General features: G+C 45.5%; 1 protein-coding gene across 10 annotated transcripts in view; it reads right to left on the bottom strand.

Annotated features, from left to right (window-relative positions):
- The window catches only part of SLC44A3 (solute carrier family 44 member 3), a 112,470-nt gene that overhangs the window by 71,178 nt on the left and 20,477 nt on the right, over positions 1-20,815 (bottom strand). For 9 of the 10 annotated variants that reach the window (XR_013384432.1, XM_077905505.1, XM_077905502.1 and 6 more), the window contains exons 6-9: positions 12,058-12,218; positions 9,917-10,006; positions 8,553-8,677; positions 4,159-4,345 (exon numbers count right to left, since the gene is read on the bottom strand). Coding sequence is in view for 9 of the 10 variants with exons in the window: in XM_077905505.1 (XP_077761631.1) it covers positions 4,159-4,345; positions 8,553-8,677; positions 9,917-10,006; positions 12,058-12,218 (563 nt within the window). In the remaining variant the exon portion in view is untranslated. The remainder of the gene's footprint in view (positions 1-4,158; positions 4,346-8,552; positions 8,678-9,916; positions 10,007-12,057; positions 12,219-20,815) is intronic. The other variant, XM_077905510.1, reaches the window with a different exon arrangement.

Here is a 20,815-nt window from a genome sequence, read left to right as displayed (position 1 = left end):
GGTCATTACAGGGTTCACTTTTCCCTCATTGGATTTTTGTAGTCATTGTCACGTGCTGGTAGCAGACAGTTCCCCAGAGGCTAATAAATGTCCTTGCTGGAGGGCCTGGATAAGGTCTGCTGAAACAATCCCCAAACAAGCCAGAACTTGTCAACTAGCTCAGATACTGGTTTATAGTCACTAGAGAAGCAGCTGGGCAAAAACAACCCAAGTTCACTTTTTCTGTATCTCTTTTTCTTTTTTTACACATTAAAATGTTAGTTCGTTCAACCACCTGACATGATAAAAAGCTCCTAACTACCCGCTGAGGACAGTTAGGAGCCCCTGCTTCCTGGCCCAGGGGGCATGGACTGGACAAATGGAGGGTTCTATAGCTGCCGGAGGGGACGTGGAGTGAGACGACCAGGTGCTGTGCTGACCTCTCTGACCCCCACGTCACCTGGCTTCTTTGCACAAGCTCCCACGGCAGCTCCCAGCCTCCCATAAGAGCAGCTGGGGCGTCTCTCGACGGTCAAAATGACATGAAACAACGAAGTGACCTGCCAGCCCCTGAGTGGTGGCTCTGGCACTGAGTGAAAAGGCCTTTGAGAACAAAGGAGTTCTGTGCGCCTGGCGCGGCCCACAGGAGAATGGCAAGGAGAGTCAGGTGGCCAGAGGGGACAGCCAGTCTGGCTCTCAGGATGCTTGAGCCCGGGGAGGAGGGACACCGTGGCTCGGTGGGACACCTGCTCTCCTGGAAAGCGGAAGGGCAGCTAGCAGCGGGCCTCCCTCGGGTCCCAGGCACCCGGCTTTGGTTTTGTCTCCTGCCCCTCTGCTCCTCACCCTCTTGCTGGTTCCCTCCGTCCACTGACAAGGATGGCCACACTGGAGTACGTGACCTCCCGGGCGACCCGCGGAGTCCCTTACCTGGCTCCCTGCCTCTCCTGCTCACAGCGCTGGGGCAGATGCTGTTTCCTGCCCCTCAGCCCTGAGCCCAACCTGGGCCTGACGGGGAACTGAAGGGACAGCACGCTGGCAGCCCACCTGTGAGGTGGCCCTGGGACCTGGTCCTCTCCGACTGCACCCCTCACTCAGGACTGGCTCTCTCCTGTCCTCTGTGGCCAGGCCCTCTCCTGGTGTTTGTGACCCCTATGGAACCCCCTTTGGCTTCCTTCTGTATTTTCTGATCTGGCAATTTCTAGCCCATCCTGTGCGAAGCCTTCCCTGACTCACCCTGTGGGGTGGAGCCTGGGTCCGGTGCTCTCGGAGCTCCCCAAATCCCTCCTATGGTGACATTCATCAACCTGCACCATCAACTGTCCGTCCTGCTCGACTCTCAGTGCTGTGAGGAGACCACCCCTCCTCCCCAGCGCCCGGCCTAGGCCCTCGGCCCCACCTGCTCCCCTAACACTTGTGAATTAAAAGGCAAGAACAAATGAACGTGCCCTGCTCCAGAGTACTGTGGGTTAACCACAGGGACGATCTCCTTCAGCCAGACTCACAGCCCAGGGGACGGTGTGGGGGAGAGGGCGGCCGTGCCCCAGAGGCTGGAGGAGGAAGGAAGGTTCTTCCCTGGTCCTGAGTCATATTTCCATGACCTCACCCTTTCTCTGGTGATTCTTTAGGGCCAGGGTTCAGATACCACAGTCACTACCCCGGGTGTCATGCCCTGCCGCCCGCTGCTACCCGTCACTCCCAGCCCACCCTGGCTTCGACCTCTGGCCCTGCCATGCTGTCCTGTAACCACAGACCCCAAACTACATTATGGGCACAGGCCACATCCGCCAGCCCCCGCTGTGGCCGCAGCACTGCTTTCACTTGACACAAAACTGAGGAGGCCCACCTTTTATCCCAGACACGGGAAACGTGAGATGGTGGAGGGCGCACGGGTCCCAGCCTAGGGCTCTGGAGCCAGAGAGCCTGGCACTTCCTAGCTGTGTGACCTTCCACGAACCGAGTACTCAGAACCTCAATTCTCTTGCCCAGAACTTGAGCATAACAACATATATGACAAAAGGGGACTGCAATGCTGAAAGCAGACAACCGAAGAAAGCTCCTAACGCCGAGCCTGGAGTTTGGGCCCTGGCCAACAAATGCTTGCTTGCCTGCATGTACCAAGGCCACTGCCCTCCTTTCTGAGCGGGACCGAGGCTCCTTCAAAGGAGCAAAATAGAACCGTTCAGTGTTACCCTAGCTGAGACTTCTAATTGTCCCCTAATATCTGTTCTTCGCCTTTTCTCGGCAATTGAACCTCTAATTTTTTTTTAACTGTGCGTGGCTGCCCCCGATGCAACTGCATCTCCTTTCCTCCCCCGCAGGAAGGTGTTGCTGTATAACTAGGATCTGGCCAGTGGGGTGGAAGTGTCAGTGCTGTCACGGCTTCTAGAAGGGGTGAGAGAGGGAAGGGCGGCTCACCTTTGTCCCCACCACCTTCCTAATGGCTGGAGAAGGATATAGCTGGAGCCTGAGTGTCCATTTCAGTCACCGGATGGAAGCAAGTGGTAGAGGGTGTCAGCCACAAGAACACAAGCACCTACGGCCTCCATCTCTAGAGGACCACGTTGGCATGGGGCTCTTCCTTGTGGACTTCCTTTACGTAAGAGAGAAATTACCTAATATCTTATTTAAGCCACTGATTGTTTGAGCCTTCTGTTACTTCCAGACAAACCTCATCCTGATTGATTACAGTCCCGTCTGCTCAACCAAGGTTTCTTCCGGGATGATTATTCTGAGTTCCCTGCAGATCTTCAGAAAGCTTCCAGAGAAGAAAAGAAGAGTGCTCTGGCAGTGTCTTCCGAGCTGGGAGTATGGGCTGTACCTTCCAGGGGGCCTCCTGACGATCTTGAGCAAGCTCCGATGGGTCAGTTTTCTCCAGAGGAGAGGGAAGAGATCCCAGTTTACTAAGAATCTACTACACAGCAGTTGTTCTTACATTTTTGACCAGAGCCAACAGGGGACAAAATAAACTTGATGAAAGAGTAAGGAATTACAGTAGCTTTGCTGATTTGTCATCCGCCGTGGTTCTTATCCATCTGGTGACAGGCTCGGAAGGCAACTTACTCTTTGGTACTCCCATCCGAGTGTGAATGTGGTTCTTAACCAAATCAGTCAGAGGAGTTAGAGCAGACGGAGAACGGGGCCACTCAAGGTGTGTCTACAGCCTGGCTGCCTGTCCTCACCCTGCTTGTTCCTAGCCCGCAGTGAGATGAGGAGCTTGCGCCAGCACATAGACCAGCTGCTTGACGAAGCCCACTACTTCATTCTGACATTTCCCCCCCATTGCAAGATTCCTCAATAAAGGAGTAATATATATCCTGACAGAAGCTCATTATCTCATTTCAAACAGTACTTTAAATACCACTTCTTTGCCCTGTTATGGGGCCTCAACAAAATATAGTTTGCCCCACCTCAAGCCAAGTGAATCAAGATCTCGGAGGATGGAGGCACCTGGATGGCTCAGCTGGTGAAGTGTCTACCTTCGGTTCAGGTCATGATCTTGGGGTCCTGGGCTAAAGCCGGGCATTGGGCTCCCCGCTAAGCAGGAAGCCTGCTTCTCTCTCTCCCTCGGCCACCCCCCCCTACTTATGCTCTCTTTCTCAAATAAATAAAATATTTTTTTAAAAAAAGATCTCTGAGGATGGGGCCCAGGCCAGTGTATTTTAATAATAAAGCCCCTTAGCTGACTCTGAGGAATCCTCTGGTAGAAAACCACTGAAGAGAGACAACAGGAGGGTGGGCGACTCAGGACCGTCTTCTCAGGACCTAGGCGATGTGAACTTCCATATGCACTTGCTTCAAACTTACGCGGCTCTACTGAGCAGTCCTATTAACAGACTTTAATAGGACATTCTTCTTGATCACCTAATTTGAGAGGAGTTGGCAAATTGCCTCAGATAAAATCTAAATCCTTCCTTCTAGAGGCTTTTGTTCATATTGTAGTTTTTCCGAAAGCTCTTCCAGTCCTTACTGAATTTATTCCTCTTGTGAAACAAACCCAGTTTCTTTAAAGCCAGTATAAAAGAGGGAAAGGATTTTCCTGCTTCCCCCCATGACAGAGCCCCTGGCACCATCCCCGCTGTCATCAGACGCCTCTCACCGCACAGGAGATCAGGTCCCTACGTAAACAGGCCAATGGCTCTAAAGTGCACAGCTCTGAGATGAAGGACCCACTGCGCTTACCTGCAGTTCCCAGGCTCAGCAGCACAGCCACCCAGAGGACCCAGAAGAAGATGAGGATGGCAAAAGTCCATAGTGGTTGGAACAGCAAGAAAGGAGAGCTGCTGATGGCTTTATTTATGACTTGGAAAAGTTCAGTTGTCAATTTTATTCTCTTTCTGAAGACAAAAATCAAGCTGAGCACAACTGCCTGGTGAGAAAGAGGTTAGACTAAATTACTCAAAATAATGAACATCCAAGAAGAGCTTAACGCAAACCTTAATATTTCACTGATATCTCAGCAAACAGCTCTTTGAGATAGCTACTCACTACTTTTATTATAATGGAACAGAAAAATATATTTTTTTAATTTTTAAAAAATATTTTATTTATTTATTCATGAAAGACAGAGAAAGAGAAGCAGGGACAGAGGCAGAGGGAGAAGCAGGCTCCCTTGTGGGGAGCCCGATGCAGGACTCAATCCAGCGACCCTGGGATCACGCCCTGAGCTGAAGGCTGACGCTCAACCACTGAGCCATCCAGGCGTCCCCAGAAAAATTTTCAAGTCCTAATTGAGCATCTACTATGTGCTGGTCCCTATGCTGACCCTGCAGCTGTACCAGTGAACAAGGCACAATCCCTCACCTAAGGGAACATGCAGAGAACAAGAGAAAATGCAAACAAGTCCTGTAGGGTCAGAGAACCATCTTCTAACCCTTGCCTCATCACCACAATATCCGAGAGACTCCGAGAATGCTCAAGGACTGCAAAAGGCAAGGAATGCAAGTAGGAGGGGAAAGGACAGTGATCGTGCCTCAAAGCAACCTTCTGAGCCTTTTTCTATCGGCTCTGGCCCCCCTCCATGGAGATTATATGTTAAATTCACCCTCGCACCCAAGCCCAGCTGCCTGCACCTCCTCACACCCTTCACAGGCAGGCTCCGCACGGACTAGTCTCCACCTGCCATCCACCCTCACACCCTCCCTAGAGCCTGGCACCCGGATCTCTGTCCACTCCTCTTTCCTTAAAACTGTCTCCTCCCTTGACTTCTGTGAATGCTCTTCTGGCTCTCCTCCTACTCCTTCCGCTGTTGTTTCTCAGAGTCTTTCGGGGCTATCTCCTGTTCCTCTGTGGTCTTAGCATCCTTCCTAGAGGCTGATAACCTTATTACAAATAAGAACCTCTAGCCTCGGGGCGCCTGGGTGGTTCAGTTGGTTAAGAATCTGCCTTTGGCTCAGGGTCCTGGGATGGAGCCCAGCATCAGGCTCCCTGATCAGCGGGGAGTCTGCTTCTCCCTCTCCCTTTGCCCCCTCACTCAGGCTTGTGCTTTCTCAAATAAATAAATAAAATCTTAAAAAAAGAAGAAGAAAAAAAGAACCTCCAGCCTCACCCTTCTCTAGGTGCTGGATGAGTAAGCATGTCAGTTCCTGGCCAGGCTGTGAACTTCCAACAGTCTCTCAAATTCAACTCGTCCTGAACCAAATTCATTATCTTCACATAAAAATCTCCTCTTTCTTCTAGATTCCCTATTCCATTGGCCCTAATTTTTCTGGACTGTCCAAGAATGAGTTTCCTCTCCTGTGCGTTTCCATATCATCCCAAACTTACCAGTTGTAGCTCTCAGCATTTTCTACTGCAAATGTTTACTCATCTGAATTTCCCATTAGATTAAGCTCCCTGAGAGCAGAGCCATCCTTTAACGTCAAGGACGGCCCAGTGCCCAGTGCACAGCACCATCCCAGTTGCCTGTGTTCGGCTTCCCAGATCTGTCTCTATTCCCACAGTTGATCACGGCTCAAGTCTTATTATCCTCAATCATCTGTACCCCAAAAACATCCTCGAGCCTCTGCTTTTTTTTTTTGAGCCTCTGCTTTTAATCCCCTTGGCTCCCAACTCCTGTTCTTTTCCCTCCTCTAACCCAAAGCTAAAGGGATCTTTGTAAAGGATAGAATCAATGATGTCATCTCCCAGCTCAAAATCCCTCAACAGTTACCCATGCTTCTGGATAAAGATCAAAGTCATTATCATCACAGATCAGGACCTTCCTGGCATGGATGGTCCTTCTTTGTACGGGCTCTCAGGCTTCTGCCAGGGGAACATCCCACAGGTCCCACTCATGTCCATGTGACCCCACATGTGCCATTCCTTTAGCTAAGAATACCCTTTATCTCCCAGCTGGGCTGAGGCATTCCTGGGCCACAGGATCTTACAGTCCAGTAGAGGAGAGTCAAGGGAAGGAGGGATGACCCAATCTGCTCCCAGAGCTGGGACCAGAGCCTCCTGACCCAGCTGTAGCATGTCAGGGGGAGCCAGGGAAGAGGCCTGGATACCCTAAAGCTGTAAAGGCTAGGTAGGAATTTCCAACTCTGCATTTTCAATGCCTACTACTATCAATAAGAAAAAGCAACTTTTTTTTTTTTGGTCTTACTTAAAATTTTCATGAAGCAAAATAATATGATCTCTAGGCAAATACACTTGGCTTCTAGCTCCCAAGTGGAAAGCTAACATGTGCGTATTTAAATGCATGTGTGTTTTGCAAGTTATATATATGCATAAAATATTCCTCTCACACTCCCGAGTACACTGCAGGGATGTTCATTACAAGTGCAGAGTCTCTAATCTGTCACTCTCCCCAGTCTCATCGGGGATCAGCAGGACCTAATGGGGGGTGTGGGCGAGGCTGGGCTGGGGGGCAGGACTGACTCACCATGGTGGCCACGTCTTGACTTCACTCTTCTGGGGTCTAAGCCTCAGGGAGCTGCCTTTCAGCCTGTACTCCTAGGCTGATGCCCTGAGGTGTGCATTTAATGCCACTCACCCTCTCTTCTCATCACTGCTAGGGCTTTTGGTGAAACTATTTATATAATATTCACAGGCAGCCCCCATCTCCCCAGAACAATGTCTTCAAGTTGATTTGTAAGGTAGCTTCTATGGACTCAGGAGATGGGAACATATCCCACCCAGGTGTCCTGGTAGCAGACTAGGATCTCCCTGGGAGATCTTCACTACATGGGAGTGTCAGGGTAAGGAGTGGTGACCAATGTGCCATGTGAATGGTGCGTGAGCTGCCGTTTGCTTCTACCCTCTGTCCCAGCACCTGAACAGTCCTCACAGACAAGGTGGCAACAGCCTCTCTGCCTTCACAGCCTTCCCTCTTGCTAACTTTACACTCAGTGAGGAGGAGAAGCCACCCCTGACTCTGGAGTCTGGTGCCATTAAAGGTTCAGTGTGTGGAGACAAAGGAAGCCCTGTGGAGGACTCAGGGAGAAGGCTGGCTCTCCCCCCAGCTCGGAGCCCTGCCCCCCACCCCCTCCCCACTGCCCAACAGCTCCAGTGTCAGCCTGGGGTACAGAGGGGGTCCTTTTTCCTCCAGCCTCATTCACAGGCCCTGGAATGGCTGTGGGCCCGGTCCCTGCCTGGGGCAGGACAAATTGGGAACTTTCCTTAATCATACACTTGTTCCCTGAGATGCCTTCCATGTGAAGAACACAAACCTGAAACCTCACTAGAAAGGAGAAAATGTGGAGACTACCAAATATGGGAATGAAGGCTCTCCTGGGAAGAGAAGTGGGCTGGTGAGAGTCTGCTTTGCTGGAAGAGCGAAAGGGCCTGTGGGAACCCTGGCCGCTGCGCACCCACAGACCGTGAATAAGCAACACGCCGGCAGGAATGGGCAGGAATGGCCATGATCGCTTAAAATCAACTCCAGCCCCCCTCCGGGACCTTGGGATTCTAGTGCTTTTAATGCCCCCCTGGGGAGTGACCCGAATGATTTTGGGCTGCCAACCTCCCTCTCCTCCCTCCCGCAACAACCCGGATCTGCTGCCTCAACACTCTGCCAGTTTTTAACTGGGGAGTTCTGGCAGGGGGTGATGGGGGCAGGTGGTAGGTTCTCTGAGAACCAAAATAATCCAGTGGCCAGCAGGTCTGGAAATAAAGGGTTCTCTGTGTTCAAGGGCAGTAGAAGCTGTCACACCCGGAGCATCCACTGGCTGGAGGGGGAGGCTCCTCGCAAACAGGAAACAGGAACTGTGGTAAGTCGGCCCCCTCCCCCGACCCCACAGTGTCCACCTTATGGCCGCTTGAGGGTAAAAATGGTTCTACTGTATTCAAGGAAAATGAATCAGCACAAGTAACAAATCAACCTCTGAGTGATGGCAGAAATGACTTGGGAAGAAGGTAGGCCTTTTTTTTCCTGTTTTTTAAAGGCTTTGATTTATTCTACGGAGGTACTGCGAATCAAAAAGAGAACACACTGAACATGTATGTCCATTCACCCTACTATTATGTATGCATACTCTGAGGTCAAAAAAAAAAAACAAAAAACAAATTCTAGTTGTTTTGGGTTAAACTCTAATTATTCGGATTTCAGAGTCCTAGCAGGCTCCTTGACCTCCTGCTGGAAGGGCGTTTCTTACCGTGATTACTGTAGATACAATAGCAAACCCCAGCAAACACTTCATATTTTCCCTTTCTGTGTCCAATTCTATGCTGAGGTCATGGGTATAGTCGTAATACAGCCACCATAAGACACCACAGACAACTAGAAAGCAAAACACCAGGGCAGCTCAGCACACAGGCATGGGGTAACCGCCCCCCACCCTCAGCATGTGGGCCACGCACGGAGTGGCCTGGCTCGGATAGTGGGTCCCACAGGCCCAGGGCTTTATGTGGAACCACTGACCCTCTGGAGGAGCTGGCCAGGGCCAGGGTAGCCTCTCCAAACCACCCGGACCTGCAGTGGCTGCTTGTCTTTGGGAGGCACAGGGAAGTGATTCCAGAACACAGGTGCATCCTGTCAGCTCAGCCTACAGACTGGGGAAGAAAGTGCATGGGCAGGGCAGTGAGGGGAACAACATTTAAGTCCAAAATCTAGAACTGCCCAACGAGCTCCACTGGTGATGATCCCTGCGGGAGCCTGGACATCAGCACGGCACTCACAACACCAGGTGGATACCCTGACATTGCAAATGCTCTCCGTTTAAGCACCGCATGCCACCTACACCACCACCATGGTGACTACAGAGGTCACATTTGTCTTAACTTGGCCTAGGTGGGAAAGCGTCATAGCTGCTGTGTCTGTCCTCCAGCATGGCACGCTGTGCAACTATGAGCTGTACGGCCCTAAGTCACTGAGGGCAGAGCTGATCATTCAGGGGAAAGAAACCCTACAGTCATACCAATTATTATAAGTTCAAGCATCCCATGTCAGCTGGTAAATTGATGCTGCTTCAAACCTCCTGGGTGCCCCACCTCTCAGGCCCCCTTTCCTGACAAACCCTGTATGAACCCACCCACATTCCAGCAACAAAAGGGGAACCAGTGGGCACAGGAGAGGGTCTTTGGGACCTAAGCCCCAGCTTAGGACCTGAATCTTTTTAGACTGGTGGGAGCCTTTGCATGACAGCTGTGGGGACCCATGAATCCATGGCTGATATGAAAGTTCAAAAGACATTTTTAAAAGAAGGCATTCTTTCCAACAAGTCTTGGAGTCGTCTGTTAAAGGCATGGCCACTAGGATTGCTGGACTGGCAGGCCCATCTCAGCAGCAGCAGAGTACAGCAGTGACAATAGACTGGCATCAACTTTCCTATTATGTGCATGACATAAGCAACTCCGTCTGTCCTCTCTGACTCAGTTTTCCCATATGTGAAATGATGGGGTTGGATGAGAGACTCTCTGAGACTTATTTAGCTCAAAAATGCCAACTTTTTAAGTTCCATACCTAGTGGAAAGGCTTTTCATTTAATCAAAAGGAAATCAATCAAGTGGAAATACTTACGCAACAGTCCGGAAATAATCAGTGCAATGAAAATCTGAACCAGAAGGGTGGTGATGAATCGGAAGGTGAACATCATGCCCAAAGACAAGGCTGAAAAATTAAGCAAAACATATAAACCCCAACAGCAATCAAGGTGTGAGGGTAATGATGCCAGGGCTATCATGATGCCCAGAAGAGGGAGTGCTAAGGATTTCCTTCAATTTCTGAATATCTTAAACATCGACTAAACAAAAATAACAAGACACACCCAGGGCACTCTCTGAGGCATATACAAGTTCAATCTGCTACAGTAAGCCAATATCTAAAGCCCTAGCATTCTTCTTGAATTAAAAAGAAAAAATTTCTTTTGTTAATCAGGTCTTATTTTCAAATATCCAATATTATGTTTTTAATGAATTAATTTGAGAGAGGGAGAAAGGGAGGGCATGAGCAGGGGGAGGGACAGAGGGAGAAGGAGAAGGACAAGCAGACTCCCCACTAAGCACGGAGCCCAATTCCAGAACACGACCTGAGCCTAATTCAGACGCTTAACTGACCAAGCCACCCAAAGGCCCCCCCAAATGTTTTTTTTAAGTCCACATGAACCTTTAAAATTTTTTTTTTTGCCATACTTAACTCTTTTGACTTCTTATTGGGCTTATGTAAAGTTTTAACTTTAAATGTTCTCATGCTCATGTATTTTTACTAAATATGAAAAATCAATGCCTTTAGAAATGAAAAATTTAGGGTTCTAATTTTTCGGTAAGCTGTATATGTAAAAAATCTGCACACTACTTTCCAGTTCTTGGGGTTTTAAGCTTATTATTTTATGTTAAGCATATCAGTGAATTTATATATGGTTTTACTTTTTTGCTAAACAACAAATCAGGATTACATATGAATAGTTTGGTGTTGTGGTTAAGAACATGGATTTGAGGAGCAAAATACATTTGGGTTTAAGTCTCAGCCATGCCACCTCCTCTAGTCATCACCTGACTTCAGTCAAGTCACTTAACCTCTGTAAGCCTGTTTCCCCCTCCTACAAATGGTGATAGAATTCTGATGAGGTGTTAATGAGTTAAGAGAAAGCATGATGCCTGGCACATTTGGGTTGTAAGAAATAGGGAAGTTACATAATGGTGAAGAGTTAGGCATCCCCAAGCATTCAGAAAGTAGTGATCCTTTGGTTATGAAATTGCGGAAAATTCAGCCTGTAAATTGACAGAATCATGGCTGACCAAAGAATTTTTCAACCAAAAGGCTGGGGAGCAGCCACTGGAGAAGGGGTAGGTGGTAGGCCATTACTACAGCCCACATTGGCAGAATGTGCTAACTTGTTCAAAGACAAAGTTGACTCTTTTTTCTTTTTAAGACTTTATTTATTTATTCATGAGAGACACAGAGAGAGAGGCAGAGACACAGGCAGAGGGAGAAGCAGGCTCCATGCAGGGAACCTGACGTGGGACTCGATCCTGGGACTCCAGGATCACACCCTGAGCCAAAGGCAGGCGCTAAACTGCTGAGCCACCCAGGGATCCTGACAAAGTTGACTCTTAAAGGGGCTCATCATGTTGAAAGAGAGCAAATAGGAAGTTAAGGGGTCAAGAGTCGGGGTAGCTGCTTCCAGAAATGCCAGGAAGAGGCATGTCCCAGCTTGAGGCCTTGACCTGCCTACAACCCAATGCAGGCAGTTGGCTGCATCAGGCCATTGCTGTGTGATGTTACTTAACAAGGATGCACATGCCTCCTTCCCTTGCTCACCAAGCAGCCTTCTGATCTGGCTTGCCTGTGGGGACAGGGCATTCTGGCCAGAAGATGTGCATTTCTGGTTCCCCTGACAGTTGAACTTTTCATGGCCAGCTTGCGAACTGCTTTGCACATCCACCCTTACACAGAACTGAGAACCAGGCTCTGAACACGGCTGCTATATTCAGGCAGCCCACACTCGGTGAGGCCTCTTGGCAGAGCCCAGCTGGTGTTTCCCTAATTCTATTGTCCCCTCTCCCATCTGAGCCTAAAAACATTGAAAATATTTATGAAGAAAATACGCGAAGTTTTATCTTTAAGTCAGAGGCTAATTTTCATTGTACAAATATGTAAGCGCTAGAAACTGTGGCACAGACACTGCAAGAAAATTTACAAGAAAATTAATTGAAAATTACCTAAGGCGAGGATACACAGGCCGAGGATTGTGTCCCTTCCGGACATGATCCCACTTAGGATTCGATGGAGGATGTCGACATCGTTTATCAAAACAGACGCAAATGAGGAATAGCACTCAGGGGTCCGAGGGACACATCGGTTAAACAAAGGAAAAGACTTGCTACGAAAGAACAGAAGGCAAAGATGTTTATTAAGCTAACTCAAAAAAAAAAAAAAAAGCCATCTGTATTTAGAATTCTCAACAACCAAGAAAACCTTCGATCTGCAGAAATAAGAAGTTGTTTAGCATCCTGTTTGCAAAGTACACTCTGGAAAGCTGGGCAACTGTGCTCTGCGCCAGGAAGCAGCTGATGCTCTGGGTGGGAGTGATGATGGGGACCCGGAGAAAGCAGAAATCTGCACTTGGAGAGTGACACTTGGGACTCCCCTGTCTTGGCCCTTCTCAGATGCAAACTACCAACTCCAACTCGAGCACTGCAGCATGTCTTTAAGGAGCTGTTAGACACAAGGGCTGGCTCCATCGGAAGCTGCGTGGATGAAACAACCAGCTTTACTCTAAGGAGACGGATGAGGCTTGAGAGGCCTGCTCCAAACAGAATGCGTACTTGTGAGGGATGAATGTATGAATAAAGCTGTGATTGATAACTGCCTTGGGTAGAAGAAAAAGCTGACCTTTTGGGGCCCCTTCCTGAAATATAAAAAATGTTCATGGATGTTCATCTTAATGACTCTTAATGAGGCCACAAGCACCTTCTTTCTTTCCTTCTGTGGGTTCTGCCTTTTTTTCCCTCCGTGGGTCCCACCAGTGCAAATAATCCCAGCTCAAGAAGTGTCAAATTATCTGACAAATTGCAAAAACCAACCACTTTTTGAAATGTGTGAAGATGAAACATGGGAGACCCCAAATGCAAACAATACTGTATTGTCCATGAAGTAAAAATGGCTTCTGAACTTTCAATGAATACAACATAGAACATAGGGAAGAATCTTTCCCAGGAAGTCACATTACAGAAATAGTTCCTGAGTCACTGGATAGTGATTCAAGAGAAGGGTAATACAAATAAGCAGCTTTTTCCTAATTAATCAATTTGAAAGTGTAATATATTCACATGGCCCAAATCCCAAAAGGTACAATAGAACAAATAAACTGTGGGAAATAGCAGTGTTTTTTCTCTTTGAAGAAAAATACATTTTTCTCAGGCAGCCATTGTTTTGATACATCATTCTATTCTTTCTCTCTTTTTTAAAGATTTATTTAGACAGAGAGAGTGCTCATGTGTGAATAAGCAGGGGGAAGGGGTGGGGGGAGTGGAGAGAGAGAATCTTGAAGCAGATTCCCTGCTAAGCATGGAGCCCAAGACTGGGCTCGATCCCAGGACCCTGAGATCAGGACCTGAGCCAAAATCAAGAGTTGGCCACTTAATCAACCGAGCCACCCAGAAGACCCTAATCTTTTTTTTTTTTTTTTTAAAGTAAACTCTACACCCAACGTGGGGCTCAAATTCACAACCCTGAGATCAAGAGTCCCATGTTCTACCTACTGAGCCAGCCAGGTGCCCCTCTGCATAATATCATTTTAGAGACTTTTAAAAACATATGTGAATGTATTAGGAAATGTAAACAGAAGTTTGCATCTGAAGCTCAAAGACAATAGAAATTATACCCTAAAATGAGATGCTAGACCCTATCTTGCTGGGCTTGCCAAAAAAAAAAAAAAAGTTAGAAAATTGGTTAGATTCACAAACTCCTGACCCACACTGAGAATATAAAAGGGTTGGGAGTTGGAGATTAGGACATTTTAGAAAAAAATTCTAATTTTGAAGTAATTTTTGAGCTACAGAAAACTTGCAAAGATGCTACGGAGAGTTCCTTTGTATATTTCACTCACCTTTCCTAACATCTTATATAACATAACCACAGTACTTTTGTGAAAATGAGGAAATTAAAAAAAAAAAAAAAAGGAAATGAGGAAATTAGTATTGGTACTGTACTATTAACTAAACTACAGTCTTTACTTGGATTTTACCACTTTTCACAGATGTCCTTTTACTTCTCTTCCAGAATACAATCCAGGATGCCATGCTGCACTTAGTTGTCGGGTCTCCTTTGGTCTATGACAATTTCTTAGTTTTTGTTTCCCACGACCTTGACACTTTTGAAGATTCATGGTCTGGTATTTGATAAATTGTCTCTAATGTTTTCTCATAATTAGATTGCAGTTATGGGTTTGGGGAAGAACACCACAGAGATGAAGTTCTCTTTCCATAGAATACTGGGGAACATGACAGCAACATGACATCACTGGTCAAGTTAAACTTGATCATTTGTTAAGGTGTTTGATATCTACCAGGTTTCTCCACTGTCATTATCTTTCTATATTTTTGGGGAGTGAGTCACTAAGCCCAGCTCACTCTCAGGGGGAGGGAAATTAAGTGGCAAGTATTTACACACACTATTTGTAGTAAATATTTCTGTAAAGATTTATCCCTCTGTGCTGTGCCCTCCTCCCACTTACTTATCCAATCATGGATATTTACTTTATTCTTTAGGTTATAATCTAGTATGATTGTTATTTATTCTATTGCTCCAATCATTCCAGCTTTGGCCACTAGGAGGTCTTTCAGGTTGGTCCCTGGGTAATTTGACATGCCCCACCGTTTTTTGTTTCTGTGGGCACATCCTCACTTTTTGGTTCTGCAAGATTATGCCATGTTTATCTTGTATTTTACTTATCCAAGCCCTAAAAATCAGTCATTTCTCCAAGGAACTCTCAGAAAATGGTATTTAGAAACCAATATCTGGGTACTAGGTATGCTCATTGCAACTGAGGTGTCACTGATCCTAAGTCCCCTTATAATCAACCCTGCTAAGTACTGTCAGAATGCTAATTAGTACCCCTGTGAGAAACAAAATTACCAACTAGAGCATGGTGCTTATGTACAGTTATTTTTGCTTTTCATTCACAGTATTTAGTCACAAAGCTGTTTTCCAAAGTTACTTAAGTCAGCTCCTTTTCTCTCATCTCCCTCCAGTGAGGTTATGTCACACATTTGTATTAAGTTAAATTCATTTGTCAAGTCTGCATTCTTGATACCTTGGTTGATTTTATTTTTTATTTGGATACAGTAAAGTTGACTCTGTACAGGTATTGATAGGTACACTGAATCATGTCAAAGAACAGTTCTAAAAAGCTTTTCATTTGTTTTGTTTTTATTTTTTGAGAGAGAGAATTTTCATGTGAATCCATTCCTGTTCCCAAGGGAGAGAGGGTGAGGGTTACCACTCCTGAGTCACTTGAGAAGTGTTTCCTAGAAAACTCAGAGGGCTTAGATGACCCCATGTGTGGTTAAGGTCTGAGCCCTGAGAAGTGGAGGCTAGTGTCCTTAATGTTCAAGAGAGCTACATGGAAAACTGTGGGGCCCTTAGCAGAAAGAGGATAGAAGTGGCTGCTTAATGTCCCAGGTCCAGGGAACTTAGCAAACGACCAGCCAGAGCAGAGTTGCATTTGACCACATGAAGAACACTGGAGCTGAGAGAGCCAGAGCGATGGGGAGTCTCCAAAGAACCCAAAATGTGTCCATGGGAGAAAGCTGGCTGGAACATCTCCCACACCCAGCAAACTGGTACTAGTATCAGTCAAATAAAAGTGCTCCTATTCCCTCTTATTCCTCTTCACTTTTGCTGTGCCAACCTGAGAGTCAGAAGCCTATTTTAGCAGACTGTGAGAGGAAAAGGTGAGGAGGAGGAGGAGGAGGAGGAGGAGGAGGAGGAGGAGGAGAGGATTGCAGTCCCCTTCCCATGTGTTCCTGGCCAAACCCGGGGGAAGGAAAAGTTTCAACTGGCATTCAAAACTGAAGTCTATCATATTGGGCTGAACATTTTAATTACTGAATGGAAAGTATCTCTTATAACTTAAAGTGACAGCATAATTATTACTTAAAACTAACCAGAGCAGTCTTGGGAACTGTGTTTTCATTTAGGAACAGAAAAAAAAACAAAAAAACAAAACTAGCCCCACTGAATAAATTTAAAGAGACAGAAAGAAAGTAAGAGAAAGAAATTAAGAAAACGATCTCATTTACAACTCCACCAAAAAGAATAAAATATCTAGAAATTAACCAAGGAAGTAAAAGATCTAATCTTTGAAAAGTATAAAGAAAGTATTGATGAAAGAAGTTGAAGACAACACAAATTGAAAGATATTCCATGCTCATGGACCAGGAGAGTTAATATTGTTAAAATGTCCATACTACCCAAAGCAATCTATAGATTCAGTGTAATCCCTATCAAAATACCAATAGCATTTGTCACAGAGCTAAAACAAATCATCCTAAAGTGTGTATAGAACCACAAAGGACCTTGAATTGCCAAAGCAATCTTGAGAAAGAAGAACAAAGCAGGAGGTATCACAATCCTAGATTTCAAGAAATACTACAAATGTGTAGTAATCCAAACAGTAGAGTATTGGCACAAAAATAGACACACAGATCAAGAGCCCAGAAATAAATCCATACTTTTGTGGTTAATTAATCTATGACTAAAGAGGGAAGAATATACAACAGAAAAAAGGCAGTGTCTCGATAAATGGTGCTGGGAAAACTGAACAGCTATAAGCAAAAGAATGAAGCTGGACCACTTTCTAACACCACACATAAAAGTAAACTCAAAATGGATTAAAGACCTAATTGTGAGACATAAAGCCATAAAACTACTGAAAGAAAAAGACAGAATTTCTTTGACCATGGCCTTAACAACATTTTTCTAGATATGTTTCCTTAGGTAAGGGAAACAAAGCAAACATCAACAATTGGGACTACACCAAAATAAAAAGCTTCTGCATAGTGAAGGAAGTCACCAACAAAACAAAAAGGCAACCTACTGAACGGGAGAAGATATTTGCAAATAACATATCTGATAGGGGGTTAATATCCAAAATATATAAAGAACTTATTCAACACCAAAAAGCCAAGTAATCAAATTAAAACATGGGCAGAAGACCTGAGCAGTTTTCTAAAGAAGACATACAGAGGGCCAAGACACAGGAGAAGATGTTCAACGTCACTAATCATCAAAGAAATGCAAACCAAAACCACAGTGAAATATTAACTTACCCCTTTCAGAATGGTTAGAATCAAAAGACAAGAAATAACAAATGTTGGTGAGGATATGGAGGTAAAGAACCCCTTGTGCACTGTTGGTAGGAATGCAAATAGGTACGGCAACTGTGAGAGACAGTATGGAGATCCCTCACAAAATTAAACATAGAATTACCATATAATCCAGTAATTCCACTATTGGATATTTGTGCCTCAAAAAACAAAAATGCTAATTTGAAAAGATACATACATCCCTATGTTTTTGCAGCATTATTTACAATAGCCAAATATGGAAGCAACCCAAGCATCCATCAATAGATGGATAAAGAAGAGGTGGTATATTTAAACAACGGAATATTACTCAGCCATAAAAAAGAATGACATCTTGCCATTTGTGACAACACGGATGGACCTAGAGGTTATTATGCCAAGTGAAATAAGTCAGTCAGAGAAAGACAAGTACCCTTAAGCCCCATCTGATCAGTCTCCACTATTAACCTGATTTCTAGAACTATAAACTACTTTTGACTGTTGTATATTACCATTTGCTCTTTTCCTCCTCTTAGCTGTGATGTGTATCACTAGATCATTCTTTTTTTCCCCTTTTTTCATTAGATTATTCCTTTTAATTGCTGAGTACTATTCCACTGTATGACTGTATTGTCATTTGCTCTTTTGTTGATTGCTATCCAAGTTGTTTCCAGTTTGGGGCTATTAAAAGAAAAGCTGCTATCAAAATTTCTATGTGTCTTTTTATTGATGTTCATTTTCAATTTTTTCAAGTAAATACCTAAAAGGAGAATTGCTAGGTTGTATGGTAAATGTATGCTTAGCTTTGTAAGAAACATGAAACTTTTCCCAAAGTGGCTGTATGAGAGTTCGAGTTGTCCCACATTCTCACTAGCATTTGGTGATGCTCCGTTTTAAAATGGTAGCCCTTCCAGTAAGAGCACAGTGATATCTCATTATGGTTTTAATTTGCCTTTTCTTGATGGCTAATGGTGTTAACTATCTTTTTATGTACATACTGGCTTTCCGTAGATCTTTTGAGAAGTACCTGTTCAAGTCTCTTGCCTGGTTTTATTGGACTGCTTGTCTTTTTGTTATTGATTTGAAGCAAGGGTCGGCAAAATTTGGCCCACCATTTGTGTTGGTACATGACCATGTTCCTTATAGGAACACAGCATAACTCATCTGTTGATGTATTTTCTGTGGCTGCTTTTGCTCTAGACTGGCAAAGTTAAGTAGTTGCCACTGAGATGATACCATCCACAAAGCCTAAAATAGTTACTATATGACCTTTTAATTTTTTTAATATTTTATTTATTTATTCATGACAGACATAGGGAGAGAGAGAGAGAGAGAGAGAGGCAGAGACACAGGCAGAGGGAGAAGCAGGCTCCATACAGGGAAACCAACGTGGGACTTGATCTTGGGTCTCCAGGATCACGCCCTGGGCTCAAGGTGGCACTAAACCGCTGAGCCACCCAGGCTGCCCTATATGACCTTTTTATAGAAAAAGGTCGTAGACTCTGATTTAAAGGAACTTCTTATCTATTTTGGATTTAAGCATTTGTCATATATATGTATTGTGAATATTTTCTTCCAGTCTGTTAATTTTTTTTCTTTTCATTTTCTTAGTGGCGTCTTTTTTTAAAGAAGATTTTATTTATTTATTCAGGAGAGACACACAGAGAGAGGCAGAGACATAGGCGGAGGGAGAAAAGCTCCCCACGAAGAGCCTGATGGGTGCCAATGAACCTGCCACATGGGCCCTCTCCCTCCCCCAGAAGAAGAGATAATCTCCATGATAGCTGCTCTGCCCCCAAGGGAAAGCAACCTTTCCTTTGGCTAATAACTTGCTTGCCCTGCCCTCTCTTCCATTTGTCCAACTCCCCAGAGCTCCCCTGTACTTGCTGGGTGGGGTGCTGTCTGGTTCATGAATCATTAAACAAAGCCAATTAGATCTTCCAATTGACTCAGTGAAATTGCTTTTTCACAGATTTGGTGGCAGCATAGGGATTCGAAGCTAACTTCTGAGGGCCTTTGGGGAAGAGAAACAGCTGTGGCACCCTACAAGGCCTTCTGATTTCTGTTTTTCTTCCCATTTCCGAGGGCCATTGGTGAGTTCCCCTCAGGGTTAGCTGTGCTCGTTGTGTTCAAGCTACTGATCTAACTGGCTTTCCTGTCCAGGGTCAACAGGTCTGTCTGGACTAACAGGAGGCTCTGACAGGGCACCAGGCCTTAGCTCCTGGTACAGTCTGCAATTCCGAGTTGGCATCCCTTCTCGGTTCCCGCCCACAGTCTCCCTGAACGCAGTCTGCTGGTCAGTCCACACGGGGGACAGCTGCTGGTATGCACAGCCTTCTCTCGGCCAGTCTGCAGTGCCATGTTTTGGTTACTGCTGGTCTGTTGAGGTACACGTTTGTGTATCTCGTTTTATATAAATATAGGCTTTTGCTAGTGGGGATCATGGAGGCCAAAATGGCACAAAAATCGGTGGGCATGGGTGGAGCATTTAAGAACTGTCAGAGCGCTTGTCATCTAACTCAAAAACTTCTGAGTCAGGGTGCCTGGTCATGGAACAGGTGAGACTGACACTAGGTCACCCTGCCAACCTCAAGAAAACTTCTGTGCAACGAGGCACACTATAAAACACAATCCCTAAGCCAGTAGCAAGTCCCTCATAGGTATTAGTCTGGCTCTGGGAAACCCAAAGACCTAACTAAAGGGAACGGGATCCTTTGCATCCAGATAGCCGAACCTGCCATCTTTGGGTGCTGCACACCTGCTTATCTCATCATGCCTAAGAACTACAGTTCCAGAAGTTGCAAGTGTCCAGCAAGAGAAAAAATTTTTTACCAAAAATAACATAGAACTGCAATGGCCATTATGGGGAATGTTCCAATTCCACAAGATCCACTCATTTAAGAAGTGTCCTTAGACACAGGAGCTCCCAAATTAAATAGAATGGGATACCTGTTTTAATTGGCATGCAGAAGCCTCCAAAAGGTTTCCAAATTCCAAAATAGTTTCATTGGAAGATTTACTATAAAAAGCTAATGAAAAAAGAGAAAAGGTACTAAAAGTGAGACCGTAAGACTGCTGTAGCTCTTACTGCTCAGCTCTACCCTTGATCCGAGTACTAATCCTAGTGAGCCCCAGGCTGACCTGCCTCTCTGTTCTGAAGAGACTATTAACTTAATTGTGACCTCTTGCAATAGGACCATTCCAGGCTACTGGCGATCCTCTTCAGGTATCTCTCACTCCTGACTTAAAGGTCGAACTAAGGGCTGTCGTTAAAGCATTTCTTAAGCCCTGGGAGGATCCTCAAGAGTGATTATAAGGAGATTACCTCTTGAACCCAGTCCAGAGAGGGGAATAAAAATTCATTGTCCCTTCCTTTCCACATACAGAGCTTGGGTTATTGAGTCTTTCTGTCCTGGGAATAACTATCTCCTTGATAGTTTCCTTTTGTGTCTTAAGAATGAGGCTTGGCTTTCTTTCTGTCTGGGACGTGCAGGTGGTTGCTTCTTTCTTTAGCTATCTTCGACAATGACTCTAGATCTTGCAAAGATGCAATCTTTTGTAAAATCCTCCTCAAGGATACCTGTTGGGTCCATGAGGTTCTCTAAGACCGCCAAAATATTCACTGTTTGTC

Source organism: Canis aureus, chromosome 8, assembly GCF_053574225.1.
Source record: "Canis aureus isolate CA01 chromosome 8, VMU_Caureus_v.1.0, whole genome shotgun sequence".
NCBI lineage: Eukaryota > Metazoa > Chordata > Mammalia > Carnivora > Canidae > Canis > Canis aureus.
Note: the sequence above shows the minus strand (reverse complement) of the source record. Positions and strands in the feature narration are given on the sequence as shown.